General features: G+C 48.8%; 1 protein-coding gene across 3 annotated transcripts in view; it reads right to left on the bottom strand.

The window, feature by feature from the left end:
• The window catches only part of ARHGAP39 (Rho GTPase activating protein 39), a 121,202-nt gene that overhangs the window by 11,394 nt on the left and 89,333 nt on the right, over positions 1-20,475 (bottom strand). For 2 of the 3 annotated variants that reach the window (XM_071421954.1, XM_071421953.1), the window contains exons 4-6: positions 10,812-12,213; positions 4,125-4,686; positions 2,481-2,573 (exon numbers count right to left, since the gene is read on the bottom strand). In XM_071421954.1, the coding sequence (XP_071278055.1) occupies positions 2,481-2,573; positions 4,125-4,686; positions 10,812-12,213 (2,057 nt within the window). The remainder of the gene's footprint in view (positions 1-2,480; positions 2,574-4,124; positions 4,687-10,811; positions 12,214-20,475) is intronic. The other variant, XM_071421955.1, reaches the window with a different exon arrangement.

The following is a 20,475-nucleotide window of genomic DNA, read 5'->3' as shown; positions in this document are numbered from 1 at the left end:
TAATTATCATAATGAGTATAAATATAATAGAAATAATCGTAATTGCAAATGATTGCATAATAATGATAATGATTGTTATAAAAAATTTAATTATTACTATTACAATGTTATTTTTACTCCTCCAATTTTATTTATTTATATGACTGTTTCTTATTAATATTAATACTAATACTAGAATCAACATTACCGTTTAATATTATTAATATTGATATTAATATTATACTAATATTAATAATATTTAGGTTAATATTTATTAAACATTATTAATGTTATTTATTACTTTTATGGTTACTATTACTTCTCCCACCATTATTATTTAGCAATATTACTATTTTATTAATATTAATATTAACATCCATATTATGATTTCTTATAATACTGACACTACTACTAATATTAATACTGATAGTAATATTACTAATAATACTTAGAATATTTAAAATAATATTTATATTATTATCTGTTACTATTACTCTTACTACTCCTACCATTATTATTTACTAATGGGACTATTTATTATTAATATTGGCTTTAATAATAACATACATATTACTATTTGTTACTAATCTAATAGTGATATTATATTAATGCTAATAAAACTATTAATATTAATGCTAAATTCTATTATTAGTGCAATATTTGCACTTGTATAAATACTAATATTAATAAAAAGGACACATTATTTATTAATATTAATACTTGCAATTAATATTAATACTGACATCCATATTACAATTTTTATTAACATAATCCTAATACTAAAAATAATATGTATAGTTTTACTAATATTAATACTAGCAATAATATTACTACATCATTTACACCAACTTTATCTCACGGCATTAATTACCCCAATTAATATCATCATACTAATACTAATACTAATACTAATACTAATACTAATTCTGCTGCTAATACTAAGAATACTACCAATACCAATACTAATATTAATAATAGCAATCATATTACATAAATTAAGAAGCTGTACTTCAATCCTATTAATTGCCCCAATTAATGCAATAATAATATTACCACTAATACCAATACTAATAACACTAATGCTAATATTAATACCAACAGTAATACTACTAATACTACTAATATTACATAAATTCCAACTCTATCTCATCCCTATTAATTGCCCCAAATAATACAATTACTAATTAATAATATAATTTATACTAACTAATAATAATAGTAATACTAATACCAATACTAATAACACTAACGCTAATATTATACCCACACTAATACTGATAATACTAATATTATAAATAATAACATTAATACCTAAACAACACCAACTCTATCTCACCCCTATTAATTACCCCAATTAATACAATATTACTACTAATACCAATACTAATAGTACTAGCGCTGATATTAATACCGACACTAATAATAATATTGCATAAATTACACCAATTCTATGTCACTCCTATTAATTACCCCAATTAATGCAATCATATTATTAATACTAATACGAAGACTAATAATGCTAATGTTGATAAGATTAATATCAACACTAATACTAATAATATCAATAATAATATTCATATCTAAAGAACATAAACTCTATCTCACCACTATTAATTATCCAAATTAATAGAAAAATATTAATACTAATACCAACACTAATAGTAATACTAGCACTAATTATATTAGTACTAATATTAATAATATTATTATTACATAAACTCCACCAACTTTATCTGACCCCATTAATTACCCCAATTAATGCAACAATAATATTAACACTAATAATACCACTAATAATACCACTAATATTAATAGCAATAATCTTAATAAATAAATGGCACCAGCTCTATCTGACCCCTATTAATTACCCCAATTGATGCCATAATAATATTAACACTAATACCAACACTAACAACACCACTAATATTAATAGCAATAATATTAATAAATAAATGGCACCAGCTCTATCTGACCCCTATTAATTACCCCAATTAATGCAACAATAATATTAACACTAATAATACCACTAATAATACCACTAATATTAATAGCAATAATATTAATAAATAAATGGCACCAGCTCTATCTGACCCCTATTAATTACCCCAATTAATGCAATAATAATATTAACACTAATAATACCACTAATATTAATAGCAATAATATTAATAAATAAATGGCACCAGCTCTATCTGACCCCTATTAATTACCCCAATTAATGCAATAATAATAGTAACACTAATAATACCACTAATAATACCACTAATATTAATAGCAATAATATTAATAAATAAATGGCACCAGCTCTATCTGACCCCTATTAATGACCCCAATTAATGCAACAATAATATGAACACCAATAATACCACTAATAATACCACTAATATTAATAGCAATAATATTAATAAATAAATGGCACCACCTCTATCTGACTGTTATTAACTACCCCAATTAATTAATTAATTCATTAATCAGCGTTGTGGGCATTCTGGGCTCCCTACCCGGGATCTCCTCGCTCTGGGGCTTTGGTTTCTTTCGCAATTTGGGTTTCTTCTGATTGGTCCTTGCCAGGAGGTGCCGGAGGTGCCGCGAGACTGGGGGGGAGCACCGGGAATTCCCGCGGGAACCAACGACGGGAATGGGGAGCGGGGCGGGGTGGGATGGAGATGGAGAAAAGAAAACGAAATCGAAATTAAAATCAAAATCAAAATCAAAATCAAAATTAAAATTAAAATCGAAATCAAAATCAAAATTAAAATCGAAATCGAAATTTAAATGTCAAAAAACTGAAAGTAAAAGGAAGAGAACAAAAAATAAAATGGAAATAAAAACGCGATTGAAACGACAATGAAAATGCAAATTCAACCAAAATGAGACGGACTCGAAAATGCAAATTAAAACAAATCGACATCGACAACGAAACCAATCAACACGAAGACAACGAAATTCCGGGAAAAACCACGGGAAACTCAGAACGAGGGCGGAATTGGGGAATTCCCAGGGAAGGGCTCTGATTGGCTGGCAGGGAGTTGGGGGCGGAGCCTCTCCTTTGGCGGGAAATGGCTTTGGCACCTCTGGTGGGACCAACCCAACCCATCCCGACATTCCCGGAATGGCCCATGGGGTCTTCTCCACCTCCCGTGGCCACCTGGGCTGGGATCCTCTCCTGGTGTCCCCTCCAGGAGCTGAAGGACATCTCGGAACCCCGGGAGAAATTTGGGATTCAAAATCCCCAAAATCCCAAATCCTCCTGGACCCCCAGTCCCAACTCATCCCGTGACCCACCAGGAGGTGGCAGCGACTCATGGGGACGTCCAGAGGGCGAAGGATTTGGGACAACCAATCCCAAGGTTGGAAAGGATCCCCTAAAATTCCCAAATTTCTGTCTCCTCCTCTGGGCCATGACCTATAAACCTCAGGAGGTGGGAATCTTCTGGGCTCCATCCCAACACTGGGGTTTTTTTGGGATCCAAAGCTACTGGAGAGGAAACATCTGGAGGTGGGCATGATGGTGGAACCATGGAATCCTGGAATTTTGGATCCAAAGCTATTCCAGAGGAAACATCTGGAGGTGGGAGTGATGGAAACCATGGAATCCTGGAATTTTGGATCCAAAGCTACTTTGGAAGAATCATCTGGAGGTGGGAGTGATGGAAACCATCGAATCCTGGAATTTTGGATCCAAAGCTATTCCAGAGGAAACATCTGGAGATGGAAACCATGGAATCCTGGAATGGTTTGGGTTGGATGGAACTTCAGGGGATGGGAGAGGTTCCAGGAGTGGAGGTGACACTGATCCCACAAAGGCGTCCAAGCTCATTTCCTCTTGGATCTCCCGTTGGATTTCCGGGAAGAAGGGTGGGTGGGAAATGCCCCACAGCACCAGGCGCACCTCCAGGAGATGCTTTGGATGAGTTCCTCATCCACCTTTCCATGAGGAGGCTCATCCAAGAGGAAAGGAACCAAATCAGCGGGTTGGGACGGGGAATCATGGAATGGTTTAGCCTGGAAGAGACCACAGAGACCATCCAGGGACACCTTCCCCTATCCCAGCTCTCTCCAAATCCCCACCCAACCCGGCCTGGAAACGCTTCCGGGCATGGAGGACAACCACCGAAGCCACCGGGCCGTGGTTCCTCACTTACCTTTGGTGTCATTCACCGGATCCATGTGCCGGTAAATGTATCCTTCAAGGTAGGAATGGAATTTGGGAGTGGGTGGGAAGAAGGCCAAACAAATGGCCATGAGCTCCCAGCCGCGGGCCAGGCTCTCGTAACGGAAGTTCTCGGTGGTCTGCCGGCACAGCTGGATGTAGAGCTCGTCCCGCAGCCCCTGCATGCTCCAACCTTTGGTGGCGATCTCCAGGGCCACGTTGAGCTGGTCCGTCTTGGCCCGCCGGTCGCCCATGTACATCTGGATGAGCTTGAAGATCTCGCACGCCTCCTTCTTGACGTTGCGGTCGTTGGTCATGATCATGGGTTTCTTGATGGACTCGCTGCTCCAGGCCAGCATGTTGGCGATGGAGACCTTGCGCCGGAAGAGCCCTTGGGTGTGCTTGTTGAAGTGCTTGGAGGCCCAGTTCTCAATGTCCGTCTCCGAGGAGGGCTTGCGCAGGTTGAAGGTGGGGAAGACGCAGCTGGCGCTCGGCATCATGTTCCGCGTCTGCCGGCTGCTCTCGAACTGCGCGCACGCGCCCAGGTCCTCGGACTGCGGGACAACAGGCGGGACAGGTCAGCGGGGCCGGCAGGGTGGCGGTGATCGATCGATTGATTGATTGATTGATTGATCGAGCAACAGATTGAAAAATGGACCAGCCAATAAATCAATGAACCAACCAATCAATGGCTCAATCAACCAACCAATCGATCAACCAACCAATAGATCAATCAACAAACCAATCAACCAGTAAGCCAATCAGGCAACCAACGAATCCAACCAATAGATCAATCAACAAACAAACCAGTAAACCAATCAGGCAACCAACCAACCAATGGCTCAATCAATCAATCAATCAACCAACCAATAGATCAATCAACAAACCAATCAACCGTGGCAGTGCTGATGGAGTGATTGATTGATTGATTGATTGATCAATTGATTGATTGATTGATCGAGCAACAGATTGAAAAATGGACCAGCCAATAAATCAATGAACCAATGAACTAATGGCTCAATCAATCAATCAATCAATCAACCAACTGATCAACCAACAAACCAATCAACCAGTAAGCCAATCAGGCAACCAACGAATCCAACCAATAGATCAATCAACAAACAAACCAGTAAACCAATCAGGCAACCAACCAACCAATGGCTCAATCAATCAATCAATCAACCAACCAATAGATCAATCAACAAACCAATCAACCGTGGCAGTGCTGATGGAGTGATTGATTGATTGATTGATTGATCAATTGATTGATTGATTGATCGAGCAACAGATTGAAAAATGGACCAGCCAATAAATCAATGAACCAATGAACTAATGGCTCAATCAATCAATCAATCAATCAACCAACTGATCAACCAACAAACCAATCAACCAGTAAGCCAATCAGGCAACCAACGAATCCAACCAATAGATCAATCAACAAACAAACCAGTAAACCAATCAGGCAACCAACCAACCAATGGCTCAATCAATCAATCAATCAACCAACCAATAGATCAATCAACAAACCAATCAACCGTGGCAGTGCTGATGGAGTGATTGATTGATTGATTGATTGATCAATTGATTGATTGATTGATCGAGCAACAGATTGAAAAATGGACCAGCCAATAAATCAATGAACCAATGAACTAATGGCTCAATCAATCAATCAATCAATCAACCAACTGATCAACCAACAAACCAATCAGTAAACCAATCAGGCAACCAACCAACCAATGGCTCAATCAATCAATCAACCAACCAACTGATCAATCAACAAACCAATCAACCCTGGCAGTGCTGATGGAGTGATTGATTGATTGATTGATCGAGCAACAGATTGAAAAACGGACCAGCCAATAAATCAATGAACCAATGAACTAATGGCTCAATCAATCAATCAATCAATCAACCAACTGATCAATCAACAAACCAATCAACCAGGCAACCAACCAATAGATCAATCAACCAACCAACCAACTGATCAATCAACAAACCAACCAGTAAACCAATCAGGCAACCAACCAACCAACCAATAGATCAATCAACAAACCAATCAACCGTGGCAGTGCTGATGGAGCGATTGATTGATTGATTGATCAATCGAGCAACAGATTGAAAAACGGACCAGCCAATAAATCAATGAACCAATGAACTAATGGATCAATCAATCAATCAATCAACCAACCAATAGATAAATCAACAAACCAATCAACCAGTAAGCCAATCAGGCAACCAACCAACGGCTCAATCAATCAATCAATCAATCAACCAACCAACCAACCAACCAACCAACCAACCAACCAACCAACCAACCAACCAACCAATTGACAAACCAATCAAATGAAACAGCCAGTAGACCAATTAGTCAGCTAACCAACAGATTAATCAATCAACCAGCCAAATGATCAATCAATGAACCAATCGACCAACAAACCAACCAATGAAACAACCAGTAAGCCAATCCATCAACCAACCAACCAACCAACCTACCTATCAATCAAAAAATCAGTCAATCAACCAACCAACAAATCAACCAATCAACCAATCAACCAATCATCCAAACAATAAATCAGGCAACAAACTGATCAATCAACCAACTGACAAAAGAGAAACCAACAAAGAAACCAACCAACCAACCAACCAACCAACCAATGAATTGATGTGACAAAGCAATCAACAAACCAATCCACCAACCAACCAACCAACCAACCAATTAATCGATCTGATAAACCAACCAACAAACCAATCAACCAATGAACCAACAAACCAACCAATCAACCAGCAAATCAATCAATCAACCAATCAACCAACCAACCCAGCAACAAATCATTCAATCAATCAATCAATCAACCAATCAACCAACAAATCAATCAATCAACCAACCAACCAACCAACCAACCAACCAACCAACCGTTGCAGCATTCAGAGGTCTTCCCATAAGCCTCGTCCTCTCCAAGGAGCCTCCTCGATCCCACCATGGCCAAGTGGAGCACGATTGGCCAGCAGCCAAGGTGGGCTCTGGCACTGATTGGCATCAGGAGGGAGGGGACAGGTGGGCACGGGTGACAGGCCGGGCTCTCTCCACACTTGGTCAGAAGAAGGTGGTGGCAACGTGGGGGGAAGCACAGGGGGAGTGGCTTTGGGTTCCACCTGTCCTCTGGGGACACTGGAGACACACCCACCCTTAAGGGCCCCCCAGGAAATCCCTCTACCCAAAATCCCCTCCCAGGGTGGTTCTTCTGCGGCCACAGCAGGAGGCTGGTGGCTCCTCCGAGCCATGACCAAGGACATGGATGGTCCTTCTGACCTTCCTGAGGGACAGGAGATGCTCAGGCTTTGACCTTGACCTCTGCAGAGCAGCCAGCTGGGAAGGACCCAGAGGAGCCCAGCATCCTCCTCCTGCCGGCACCAGCACAGCTTGGGGATGGCACCCCAGGAGGGCTGGAGGGACACCCCAGCAGCTGCTGACCACCACGGAGGAGGCCGACAATTGGCATGGACAACTGGACAAGTCTGTGGCCCTGCAGCCAGCCAAGGTGGCTTCGTCATCTCTCCTGCACATCCAGGCCGGCAGCACCTGGGTCTGGGGGCCCTGGGGACGTAACCCATGGCAGGGAAGGACGCGCCACACCGGCCAGAGGTGACACCGCTGTCCCCACCTTGGTGGCCCCGGGCAAGGTGACTCCAGTGCTGCCACGGACTCGGGGCTGGGCTTCAGATGAGGAACAGAAGGAAAGCAGAAGGTGGAAAGACCCAGGAGGTGGAAAATCCAGGAGGGGACAAGGAAGCCGCCCAAAGAGCCACCAGAGCTGCTGGCAGCTGAACTTCGACTGAGCTTCTGCTTCTTCAAGCAAGTCAAGTTTCTTGTCTCTTCAACAACTCGTCCTGGCCTGTTCCAATTTCGAGATCTTTCCATGGACATTTCTCCACTCCCATCACGACCACGGTGATGATGGCAGGGACAGGGGATGGGGACCCTTCACCCCTCAAGGGACCCAGCCCTGGTGTCCCTGTGGAGGCCACTTCACCCCCAAGGTCCTTCTGTGTCCTCCAGCCTGGGGTTTCCTGGGTGGAAGGAGATGCAGGAGATGCTCGAAGGTCTCACTTGGCAGCTGCTGGGGACGCGGCTCTCCCAAAAGAGCCATGGGCTGGACCAGAGCCACCAAGAGAAGAAAATGACCCCATTGGTTGAGGACATCAACCTTCTCCAGCCAAGGAGAGCGTGGTCAGGCCAGGGAGTGACACCGGAAGTGAAGTGTGATGGATCCTCCGCTGCCAGAGCCAATAGGAAATTGACTTCATCCCTAATTAGCTCTAATTAACACCTAAACGAACTTGGGGGATGCCCTGGCCTACAAGAATGGGGTAAAACCATCAGGTGTCAACCTCAAATGGCCGTGACCTCCTGCCTGTCCCATGGGGTGACCATGGAGTCACCTCAGGAATTAGGGAATCCTCAAGGGAGAAGGTCCTGGAGCCACCTGGGTGGGGGTGGGATGCACCTCAGTGTGGGGACACTCCACTGGTGGCCACCACAGCCATGACCATGGAAGGGGTTGGGTTGGAAGGGACCTTCGAGGTCATCCCGTTCCAATGGCCAGGGACACCTCCCACGATCCCGGGTTTCTCCAAGCCCTGTCTAACCTGGCCTTGGACACTTCCAGGAGGGATGGGAGCAGCCACAGCTTCTCCGGGAAACCAGTGTCCCACCACCTTGGTGTCCCCGAGGTCGAGGATGAGGGATGGGACCACCAGGACAGAAACCTCTGGGGAGTGGAGGAGATTCCCGCCACGTCCCAAGCTCTGGGAAGAAGGTGTGGGATCACCAGTGGTGGCAGCTTCTTCTCCTGGCATGAAGATCCAAAGTGGATCCGGAGCTCTCCAGCTTTGGGTTTGGACCTCCTCGTGCAGCACGGAGTCCTTGGGCTTCAGGAATCTTCTTCTGCTGCCTTTGGATGCAGCACTCCGCCGATTTCCATGGGCAAAAAGGGAATTTTCCAGATGATTTGCTGTTTCCCCAGGTCCGTGTCCAGGGTCTCCTTCCTGCTGACACCAAATTCCATCTTCCAGGAAGTTTTCCAGGTGGGATTTGTCATCACCTGTTTCTTGGAAGCCCTGACAGCCTTTCCCTGGAGGGAAAGGGACTGATGGAGGACATCCAGAAGCTGATGGAGGAAGTCCAAGAACCAGGGAAACATCTGAGGGGATGGAATCCGGGCACATGGGGTGCACAGCAATTCCAGGCCAGAGCCTCAGGGTCTCCTCTGGAACGGGAGTTCGGGGCTGGAGGCAGCCCACAACCCTGGGAAACAAATTCTGGAAAACTGGTGGCTCTTTCATCCCAAGGTTTTGAGGGACCACCTTGCTAATGACCAACTTTGAGAGACCACCTTGGCAAGGACCAACTTCCTTGAGGGACCACTTTGGCAAGGACCAACTTCCTTGAGGGACCACCTTGGCAAGGACCAACTTCCTTGAGGGACCACCTTGCCAAGAATCAGCTTCTGTGAGGCACCACCTTGGCAAGAACCAACATCTCTGAGGAACTACCTTGGCAAGGACCAACATCTTTGAGGAACCACCTTGGCAAGGACCAATTTTGAAGGACCACCTTGGCAACGACCAACTTTGAGGGACCACCTTGGCCAAGGTCAACTTCCTTGAGAGACCACCTTGGCAAGAACCAACATCTTTGAGGAACCACCTTGGCAAGGACCAATTTTGAAGGACCACCTTGGCAAAGCTCAACTTCTTTGAGGGATCACCTTGGCCAAGGCCAACATGTTTGAGGGACCACCTTGCTAAGGACCGACTTCTTTGAGGGACCACCTTGGCAAGGACCGACTTCTTTGAGGAACCACCTTGGCAAGGACCAATTTTGAAGGACCACCTTGGCAAAGGTCAACTTCTTTGAGGGACCACCTTGGCAAGGACCAACTTTGAGGGACCGCCTTGCTAAGGACCGGCTTCTTTGAGGGATCACCTTGGCAAGGACCAACTTCCCTGAGGGACCACCTTGGCAAAGGATCAATTTTGAAGGACCACCTTGGCAAGGACTAATTTTGAAGGACCACCTTGGCAAAGACCAACTTCCTTGAGGGACCACCTTGGCAAGAATCAGCTTCTGTGAGGGACCACCTTGGCAAGGACCAACATCTTTGAGGAACTACCTTGGCAAGGACCAATTTTGAAGGACCACCTTGGCAAAGCTCAACTTTCTTTGAGGGACCACCTTGGCCAAGGCCAACATGTTTGAGGGACCACCTTGCCAAGGACCGACTTCTTTGAGGGATCACCTTGGCAAGGACCAACTTTGAGGGACCACCTTGGCAAGGACTAACTTCCTTGAGGGACCACCTTGGCAAAGGACCAATTTTGAAGGACCACCTTGACAAGGGCCAACAACTTTGAGGGACCATCTTGCTAAGGACCGGCTTCTTTGAGGGACCACCTTGGCAAGGACCAACTTCCCTGAGGGATCATCCAGGGATGGGCACTCAGGAACCTCCTGGGAGCTTTGTGGCTCCAGGATCTGCCCCACACCGAGGCAGGAGAAGCCACAGCACAGAGCTGAGGCCACCATGGCACACAGGGACCATCCCACGGGATCTCCACTGGAGGAGAAGGAACTGCTGAAAACCCCCAAAACCGAGACCCTTCCCAAGGAGGGCGTTACCTGAGATGGATGCAGGTATGGCTCGGGGGAGGCCAGGTTGGTCTGGACGGAGACGCTCTTCTCCAGCAGGATCTGGGGGAAGCCCAGCTTCTCGAAGGTGTTCCTCTTCCAGTGCTTGTTCTCCTGCTGCGCCAACGCCTCGTCCTCGCTGAAGGCTCTCACCACCGGGCCCGGCATGGGCAGCGGGAGGGCTCCGTCGCTCTCGTAGCCCGAACCGTCCTTTTGGGAATCCCAGCTGCTCCTCTGCTTCATGTGGTAGTGGGCCTGCTGCGCCTCCCACGCCAGCCGCGCCTGCGCCAGGAACGGCTCCGGGAACCCCCGCGCCGCCTCCGCCTCGGCCGCCTTGCTCTCCGTCCGGTTCATCGGCGACCTGGTGGGCCCCGGCGTGGCTCGCTCCTCACCCAGCTCTCCCAACACCTCCCGCTCCCCCGAGCCGTCCGTGGAGGAGGCGTTGGCGTCGTGGTTCACCGAAGGCTTCCGGCTTTTCCTCTTCCTGGTGGAGGGCGAGTAACCGGTGGAGGACAGGGTGTCCTGCTGGCTGGACCACGACATGGAGTCCTCGCCCTGGGCCACCTGAGCCCCCGCGGGGCCGGGGCAGAAGTCGGGTCCCTCCATGCTGCTGTAGTCGCCCGATTTGATCTCCAGGCGCTGGTCCCGCACCAGGCAGGGGCTGTGCTGCAGCGAGTAGGAGCCGCCGATGGGGTTGGGGGAATATTTGTGCCTCAGGCCCGTCTTCATCTTGGGGCTGGAGCCCGACTGCTCCACGTAGACCAACTGCCGGACGTACTCCTTGCCGGCCGGGCTGTATTCCAGGCTCATGAAGCGGTCGGGGCATTTCTGCTTGGTGAGCACCAGCTGCTGGTAGGGCGAGTTGGAGCCTTGCTTGGGCGACTGGAGGAAAGGGTGAGGCTTGCGGATGGGCGATTTCTGCGGCGAGCCGGCCTTGTAGCTGCCGCTGGCCTCGTACTGCATGTCCACGGGCGGCTCGTCGTAGATGGGAGCCTGGTATTCCATGGGGGGCTCCTCGTAGAGCGGCGGCTCGTAGGCGTAGCGGGGCGACGAGGGCTGGGATTCGCTGGAATGTTTGCGGTGCTGGGCTTGGAGCGGCGAGCAGAAGGAGTCGCCCCGGCCCAGCAGCGGCGAGCAGCTGCCCACGTGCTCGGCCCTCTTCAGGAAGGGCGACTGCTTCCTCTCCGGGAAGAAGACGGAGCCGTCGGCGTCCGAGGAGAAGGTCTGGAGGTTGGGCGACTGCTGCCCGCCTGAGGGTCGGCGGGAGCGCGAGCCGGGTTGGTTTTCCGGGGCGTAGCCGTTGCCTTGGTGCAGGAGGAAGCTGGGCTCCCGATCCGTCACCTTGATCAGCATCCGCTCCTTGGTGCCAGCGTTCCATCGCAGGGATGAGGTCCTGCGGGGAGAGAGATCACAGTGCGGGGGGGTTCAGAATTCCACCGAAATTTGGGATGGTTGGCGCCAAACCTCCCGGGCCTGGAGGATGGATATTGCCAAGGGCTCGGGAGATGGAGATGGGACGGGGTGGATGGGGTTGGATCCTGGACAAGGCACGGAGGGACAGGACACAGGGAATGGCTTCCCGCTGCCAGAGGGCAGGGATGGATGGGATAACGGGAAGGAATTCTTGACTGTGAGGGTGGTGAGGCGCTCTGGAATGGGATTCCCAGAAAAAGCTGTGGCTGCTCCATCCCTGGAAGCGTCCAAGGCCAGGATGGAGCAACCTGGGATAGTGGAAGGCGTCCCTGCCCTTGAGGTTGGATATTGGGAAGAAATTCTCCTGTGAGGAATTCTTCCCCGGCACGTTGGATTCTCACCTCCTCTCTCCTGCTCCTTGGGGCACTCAGGAGGAGGAAGAGCAAAGATGGATTTTGATGGAGCTGCCCGGCTCCCAGGAGGGATCCGAGCTGGAATTTGCTGTTCCCAAGGCACAGGGAAGCACATCCTGTCACCCATCCCACGCCGGAACAGAAGATGCCGGAGGCACCGTCTGCTCTCCCGGTTCATCCCTCTCCAAGCCTCGTTTATTCCCAGCCGTTTGTCCCTTCTGCACCCCAGGAAAAGGCGGAGTGGGTTCAACTGCTGAGCTTTAGAGGGAAAAAATTCCCACAAAAAGACACAAACCATTCCCTGCAGGGGGCCCCACAGTCTCTCCTTGCTTATCCACGACTTTGCCCTCGCTCCAGGGGATTTGGGAACAATTCATTCCTTCCTTTTCCACCTTTGGATCTCCCGGGGGCTTGAGCCTCCTGCCAACTTCTTTGCTGCCGAAAACCGGGATGGGTCTGGATTCCTCCACCTTGGCTTGATGGATCTCAAACCCTCATGGAGCCCTTCCAGACCCCCCGAAATTCCACCCACGGCCACAAAATCATGGATTCATGGAATGGCTTGGGCTTAAAGCTCATCCAGTTCCTGCCATGGGCTGGGGCACCTTCCACTACCCCAGGTTGCTCCAAGCCCCTTCCCACCTTGCTCTGCTCCTGAAAAATCTGCTTTTCCTGCTCAAAACGCACACAAAAAGTCTTGGATGGCTCCGTGTTTCTTCTGGATTTCTTTGATCCTCATGAATAACCTGATTTTTATGCACAGATCCCAAAAATCGCGAGGAAAAGAAAACAGGAGATCCACAGAGGAAACTGGACTGGAATTTCCAGGGAATCTGTGGCTGTCCCATCCCCTGGAAGTGTCCAAGCCCCGGCTGGACAGGGTTTGGAGCAACCTGGGATAGTGGAAGGTGTCCCTGCCCATGGAAAAGGCTTGGAATGAGATGAGCCGGAAATTCCCCGCAGAAATCCGCGTTTCCACATTTTCCCCACCCAAACCCCAAATCCCAAATCCCAAATCCCTGCTAAATCCAGGTGTTTTCACTCAAACCAGGTGAAGCCACCGCTTAATTCCCAGCTTTGCAGCTGGCACTCATATTCCCATCTGGCGGCCGCCGATCCGAAGAAAAATCCCCAACGGAGCAGCCGGCGCCTCCGTCGGAATCTTCAAATCACCTCGTCCCGGCCGAGCTCTCAATCCCAAATATTAAACAACAATTTGGGATATTATCCCAAATATTCCAGAAAGCTCCGTGCATTATGGTCAGTGCTCCATCCCCCCCCTCCTCCAAAAAAACCCCCACAGGATAAATGGAATTTTCTGCTGGCAAAAGGAATCCCAAAACCGCAATTTTTGGGCTGAAAATCGCTGCCCGCAGCCACTCCAAGGAATTCAGGGGATGCTGGCACGGGGCATCCGGCAGAAATCCCAAGTATTCCCGTTATTTCTGGCTTGGCTCTGCGCTCTCCCTGCTGTTCCCTCCACGTGGGGGAGATTTTTCTTTTTCCTGCTCTGTACATTTCCATGACAAAACCACTTCCCGAATCCCTCTGCGTCTCCCATGTCCAAGAAATCCCAATTTCTTTGGAAATCTGTGTGATTCCCACGTAACTTCCAGCTGGTTTGGGGCAGGATTTTTTCCCATGTTCTCCTAAATTTCCTTCTCCTAAGTTTCCTTTCCCTGCTCCAGTGTTCCCCTTCCTTGATCTTCTTCCAACCTTTGGGAAGTCAGGGATGGAGGGGAGAGGACAAACCTGGATCCCTCATCCGGGAATTCCTTTGCTTCCCGTTGTTTTTTCTGGAGAGACCCCACACCTGCAGACCCCCCCCACCCTCATTTGCATATCATTATTTATTCCAGCAAGAATTCCGACCATGCACAGCTCAAAATTCCTTAAAATCCCATGAAAACGACCGAAATTGTGGATTTTTCACATTCCCGATGCTTTTAATGGGGATTTTTTTATTCCCTCGCTCCATCGAGGTGGGACTGAGGGAACAAATCACAGCTGGATTTAAGCAGAATAATTTAAAAATAATATTTCATTCTTTTAAACCAAAATTATTTGGTTTTTTGGTGGAATGAGGCCACGATGTGAAGTTTTAAAAACAAGAATATTTCCAAAACCGACCCAATCCGTGAATTTTTCCAAGATTTCTTCCTCTGCCCCGGTGTTTTTTTAGAGGCAAAGATTAAAATTTAGAGCTGGGGTTAAGTGGATTTTCCCCCTCCCTGGGAAAAAGCAGAATTATTTTGAAAATAATGTTTCATTCTTTTAAACCAAAATTATTTGATTTTTTTGATGGAATGAGGCCACGACGTGAGGTTTTTTAAAAACAAGAATATTTCCAAAACCGACCCAATCCGTGCATTTTTCCAAGATCTCTCCCCCTGCCCCGGTGTCGTTTAGGCTTCGCAGGCGAAGATTAAAATTTAGAGCTGGGATTAAGTGGATTTTTCCCTTCCCTGGGGAAAAAAAAAAACCACCCCTGGATTTGAATAATTCCAATATCAGAACGCAGCAGGATTCTCCAGGAAAAGCAAAAGATCCTTAGGCACCCCCACCATCCCCGAATCCCCAAAATCCTGAATTCCCACCGCGCCCTCGCTCCTCCTCACCTTCCTCCCCCGGCCGCGGGATTTGGGAGCATCCTCTCCCTCCGCCTTCCACCTGAGCTCAAAATTCCCTTTATCCAGGGCTAAGCCGAGACGGGAGCCAGGGAAGCAGCCCGGCCCCTGTTCCCTCCCCGCTGGGCACCGCCTGCTCCCGGCGCATCCCGCTGGGAATTCCGGGGCCAGGGAAAAGCCCTGGCACGGGGCCCAGCGCCGCTCCGGCAGCACGGGAATATCCGTGGGGAAATAAAAAGAAAAATCAGGGAAAGGTGAGCAGCGGAGCCTGAGGATGTCCAGGATTCCACCCGGGAGCCTCCTGTGATCCGTCCGAAATTTTCCAGCCGGGAGAGCACCCCCGGGACAGGAATGCAGCCCCTCTAATCATGCAAAAAACGTCGCATTTTATGTTAATTTGTGATTAAATTAGGCTGTGTGATGGAAATCCTGAAGCCCTCCATCCTTAAGGTTTCGCTGTCCTTCACCTGCTGGCGCTGTTCCCAAAAAACTGGCACGGAATTCCGTGGGATTCCACACGTTTAACAGTCCCAGGGCTTGGGACCGGGATTTTTTAATTCTACGTTTTGAAATTTCGAATTTTTAAATCCCCGCTCGAGCCCTGGACTCTCAGTTTCTGTGGGATTTGGGGCTCTCGCAACCCCACCACGGCCTCTCCAACCCTTCTGCCACACTTCCAATCCCTCTTCCCATCCTTCGGAAGCGTCGCTTCCCCCTTGGAGTTCATTTTTTTTTAGGAAGCCTTCTGATTGGTTGAAGCTGATTCCTGGAAAACACCGGAAACGAGCGAAGTGAAATTTGCATAATTTGGGCGATAAAATGGATATTTGGGAAGAAGGCGAGCGCCGGGATTGAGTTTTCCGAGATGATTTGATGGATACCCCCCAATCCGTGGGATATCCAGGATAGGGGAAAATCCGATTTGGAATTTCTGTGGGAATACTGGAGCGGTGGGAACGTGGAAGCCCAAAGTCTGTCGACATCAAATCTTGGATCCATGAACGTCCGTGACCTCCTCCGCACGCAATTCCGTTCTCCAGCTAAAACATTCCCAAAGGATTATACCCATCAAAATACCACTAAAAAAAAAAAAAAAAAAAATTTAAAAAAAAAATTCCAATTATTTTTCCAGAATTGTCCCATCCCGGTCTCCGGATGGCGCCACGGGATCACCTTCAGCTCCGAGCCCTCCACACCAAGTCTCTCCGTGAAACGTCTCCGATCTTCTGCTGCTCCTCGGCGCTAATTAACGTCCAGGGAAGCTGATCAAGACCAGAGGGAGGTAACGACCCCTCCCAATCCCTCGTCATCCTCATTCCCACTTATTTTCGGGAGAAGCAGGGCCAGAAATGAAATGAAAAACTCACCAGGAGGGTGAATTTTTGCCATTTTCCGGCAGCCGTTTGGGTGGGATGGGACGTTGGAGGCCACAAATCCATAACCAAAGGATTTTATGGGATGTCCATGATGAGGAAACACCAAATTTTGGTGTTTCCTCATCATGGACATCCCATAAAATCCTTTGGATGATCAATCCTTGGATGAAGGTCAAGATGCCCTTGCTGAAGGTAAAGTCAGGGTGGATCTTCCCCACCCATCGTTGTCCTCTTGGTTTGGGATGGACAGGGGGGGGGTCTCCAGTGAGTTCCTCCAGGATCAATCCCATCAGGAACCCACCAGGAGGAAGCACAAGACCAAAACAACGGAGCCGGGCACGGACGCCAAATTCCTGGGAGCCAATGGGGGCTGCTCATCCCAAATTAAACAATCCCCCCAAAAACAGCTTCGTTCCCAAAATCCAAATGTCACCAAAAACAAACAGGAGATGGGGGCTGCTCATCCCAGTTAAAACAATCCCCCCAAAAACAGCTCCGTTCCCAAAATCCAAATGTCACCAAAACCAGGAGGAGATCTTTCCAGATTGGACAGGGACATTGGAGGCCATGAATCCATATCCAAAGGATTTTATGGGATGTCCATGATGAGGAAACACCAAAATGAACTTGGATGATCAATCCTTGGATGAAGGTCAAGATGCCCTTGCTGAAGATCAGCTCAGGGGGGACCTTCCCCACCCACCGTTGTCCTCTTGGTTTGGGATGGCCGGGGGGGGTCTCCATTGAGTTCCTCCAGGGTCAATCCCATCAGGAACCCACCAGGAGGAAGCACAAGACCAAAGCACAACCGAGCCGGGCACGGACGCCAAATTCCCGGGAGCCAATGGGGGCTGCTCATCCCAAATTAAACAATCCCCCCAAAAACAGCTTCGTTCCCAAAATCCAAATGTCACCAAAACCAGGAGGAGATCTTTCCAGATTGGAGAGGGACATTGGAGGCCACGAATCCATAACCAAAAGGTTTTATGGGATGTCCATGATGAGGAAACACCAAAATGAACTTGGATGATCAATCCTTGGATGAAGGTCAAGATGCCCTTGCTGAAGGTCAGCTCAGGGGGGACCTTCCCCACCCATTGTTGTCCTCTTGGTTTGGGATGGACAGGGGGGGTCTCCAGTGAGTTCCTCCAGGATCAATCCCATCAGGAACCCACCAGGAGGAAGCACAAGACCAAAGCAACCGAGCCGGGCACGGACGCCAAATTCCCGGGAGCCAATGGGGGCTGCTCATCCCAATTAAAACAAACCCCCTAAAAACAGCTTTGTTCCCAAAATCCAAATGTCACTGAAAACAGGAGGAGATCTTTCCAGATTGGACAGGGAGGAGGGAACGCCGGGAAAGGAGCGCAGAAGAGCCTTTGTGGTTCTGCGGAATCAGCTGGGAGGAACAGAGAGGCCAGCAGTGACATTTCCCAAAATAGCTGATCAACAGGGAATCTGCTCATTCCCGCTGGCTCCGGGAGCGCCACAAAGACTTCCAAAAATGGTGATTTTTATTTTTTTTATTTTTTTTCCTTTTAGCTCTTGCCTGTTCTGAGCGGATTTCGCATCCCCCCGGAGAGCGTTCCCTGCTCTGAAGCTTTTCCTCCTCTTGGCGTCCCCAGCCCGATGGGACGCAGGGAATGGCTTCCCGCTTCCAGAGGGCAGGGTTAGGCGGGATTTTGGGAAGGAATTCTTCCCTGAGAGGGGCTGGAATGGAATTCCCAGAAAAGCTGTGGCTGCTCCGTCCTGGGAAGTGTCCAAGGCCAGGTTGGACGAGACTTGGGAAGAAAGCCCAGTTCCAGGAGGTCCCACCACTGTGACGCCACCAAGAGCAACCATCAACCCTCATCCCTTTTTTTCCCAAAAGATGGGATTTTCATTCCCTAAGGAATCACTGGTGTCAGTTCTGCTCCTCTTCCTCACTTCCAAGGAAATCAGGAATGGTCACATTGACCTCTAAAAATCAGGAATGGTCACATTGACCTCCAAAACTCAGGAATGGTCACATTGACCTCTAAAAATCAGGAATGGTCACATTGACCTCTAAACCTCAGGAATGGTCACATTGACCTCCAAAACTCAGGAATGGTCACATTGACCTCTAAAAATCAGGAATGGTCACATTGACCTCTAAAAATCAGGAATGGTCACATTTATGAACTCGTGGTCGGAACCGCGCTCAAAATCTGGCGTGGCGGTTCCTCACCTCCTTCCTGGGTTTCTCCAAAGCTCCTGCAAGTCTCTTCCTGGAATTTGGGCCTGGATTCACACAACTCTGCCGAATTGCAGCCATTCCCTGAATCCACGTGGCACTAGGACAACAAATCCGGATGGAAACAAAGGGCTGAACATGGCCAGGGCAGGATTTGGACACTGAACCATTCGGACGCTGACCCTCCAACCATGGAGGAAGAATCCAAAAGCTCCTGTGGGAGCCAAGAGGTGAAAACAGCTGGAAAATTACAAATTTTTGGCAAATTACGGCCATCTCCCAAAACAGAGGTGGCCCCACGACCACGGCCACCTCCTAAACCCCGGCAGACGCCAGCCCCACCTCCAAACCCACCTCAGGTGCCTCCAGGGGAGGTTCTGCGGAGCTCCAAAAGGCGGTGCTGGGATTTTTGGGAGCCAACCCCAATTCCCTCCTCTTTTCCCCCAATTTCTTCGCTGTGAGGTGATTCCCTGTTGACCACAGGAAGATTGAAGAACTCTTCAAGCATTCCTGGGTGCGGAGGCTCCGGGAGAAATTGAGGAAGGCCAAAGCCGAGGATCCAGGGCAGGGGAAGCAGACACCATCCTGCTCTCCTGGGACACCTGCAGGAAGGAGAATTCCAGGATTCTCCCCGCTCGTGGATTGGACATCCCAACTCTCCACAAAGAGCTGGAACACGGCAGGGCGACCTTCTCCAGCTCCAAAGCCTGGAATGATGGATTTGCTGCGGGTTTGGAGAACTTTGGTGCCATCCTTGCCGCCGGGAGGAGAAAGGGAGAGGAAAGTCCTTAACGTTGAAGGTTTTTGGTCTAAAATCCAGTCTGAGCAGCCTTGATTGGCCAGCCATGGGATGAAGACAGGAGTTTGGGATTTCTCCCGCAGACAAGCAGATTTCCCGATGGGAAGATTGATTGATTGATTGATTGATTATTGATTGATTTTGGATTAGCAAGGAGCTCAACTCCCTCGACGGAACGAGGATGTGAAGCAGCTCTGGGGACCCCAGATCCAGAGGGGATGAAGAGGGAAAGGGTTAAGAGCAGGGATTGGGAATGACGGAATTCCACAAAAGCATTCCCAGATGGACGGAGCACGACGTCATCCCCTTAATGGCACCGGTTAATCTTCATTACGCTGGAAAAATCTCCCGTAGGAATTGTTGGCCGGGAGCTCCAAGGAAGCAGGAAAATCCTTCCTTGCTCCCGAGGGCGTCGCTGCAGCTCCGGGGGTGAGCCACCAGGAGGTGGCGGTGATTCCATGGCTGGGGATCCCAGTGAATCCCATGGGATTCCTCCGTCGGTTTCCGGCTTCTCTCCACGAGCCACCTCCATCCCACACCTTGTCCCAACATCCGGGAGCTCTCCAGCTTCTCCTTTCCAGAGGGGATGGAGGAAGGCGGGAACGAGGCGTGACCTGGCTCTCCCCAGGCCTTCCCACCCACCAGAGAACCACAGATGAGTTGTGCCGCTCAATCCCGTGTCCCTCTGCCATTTCCCAGAGGGAAAAACCTCTGGAATTAGTGCCAGACTCGAGGAGGAGAGGGTTGGGAAGGCCAGGGAAGGCTGTTGGCTCCCAGACCTGATTTTCCAGCTGATCCCGGAATCTCCAGGG

Source organism: Agelaius tricolor, unplaced genomic scaffold (assembly GCF_023055355.1).
Source record: "Agelaius tricolor isolate 1412-34295 unplaced genomic scaffold, bAgeTri1.0.p SCAF_2, whole genome shotgun sequence".
Taxonomy (NCBI): Eukaryota; Metazoa; Chordata; class Aves; order Passeriformes; family Icteridae; genus Agelaius; species Agelaius tricolor.
This window is presented reverse-complemented; position numbering and strand designations above follow the sequence as displayed.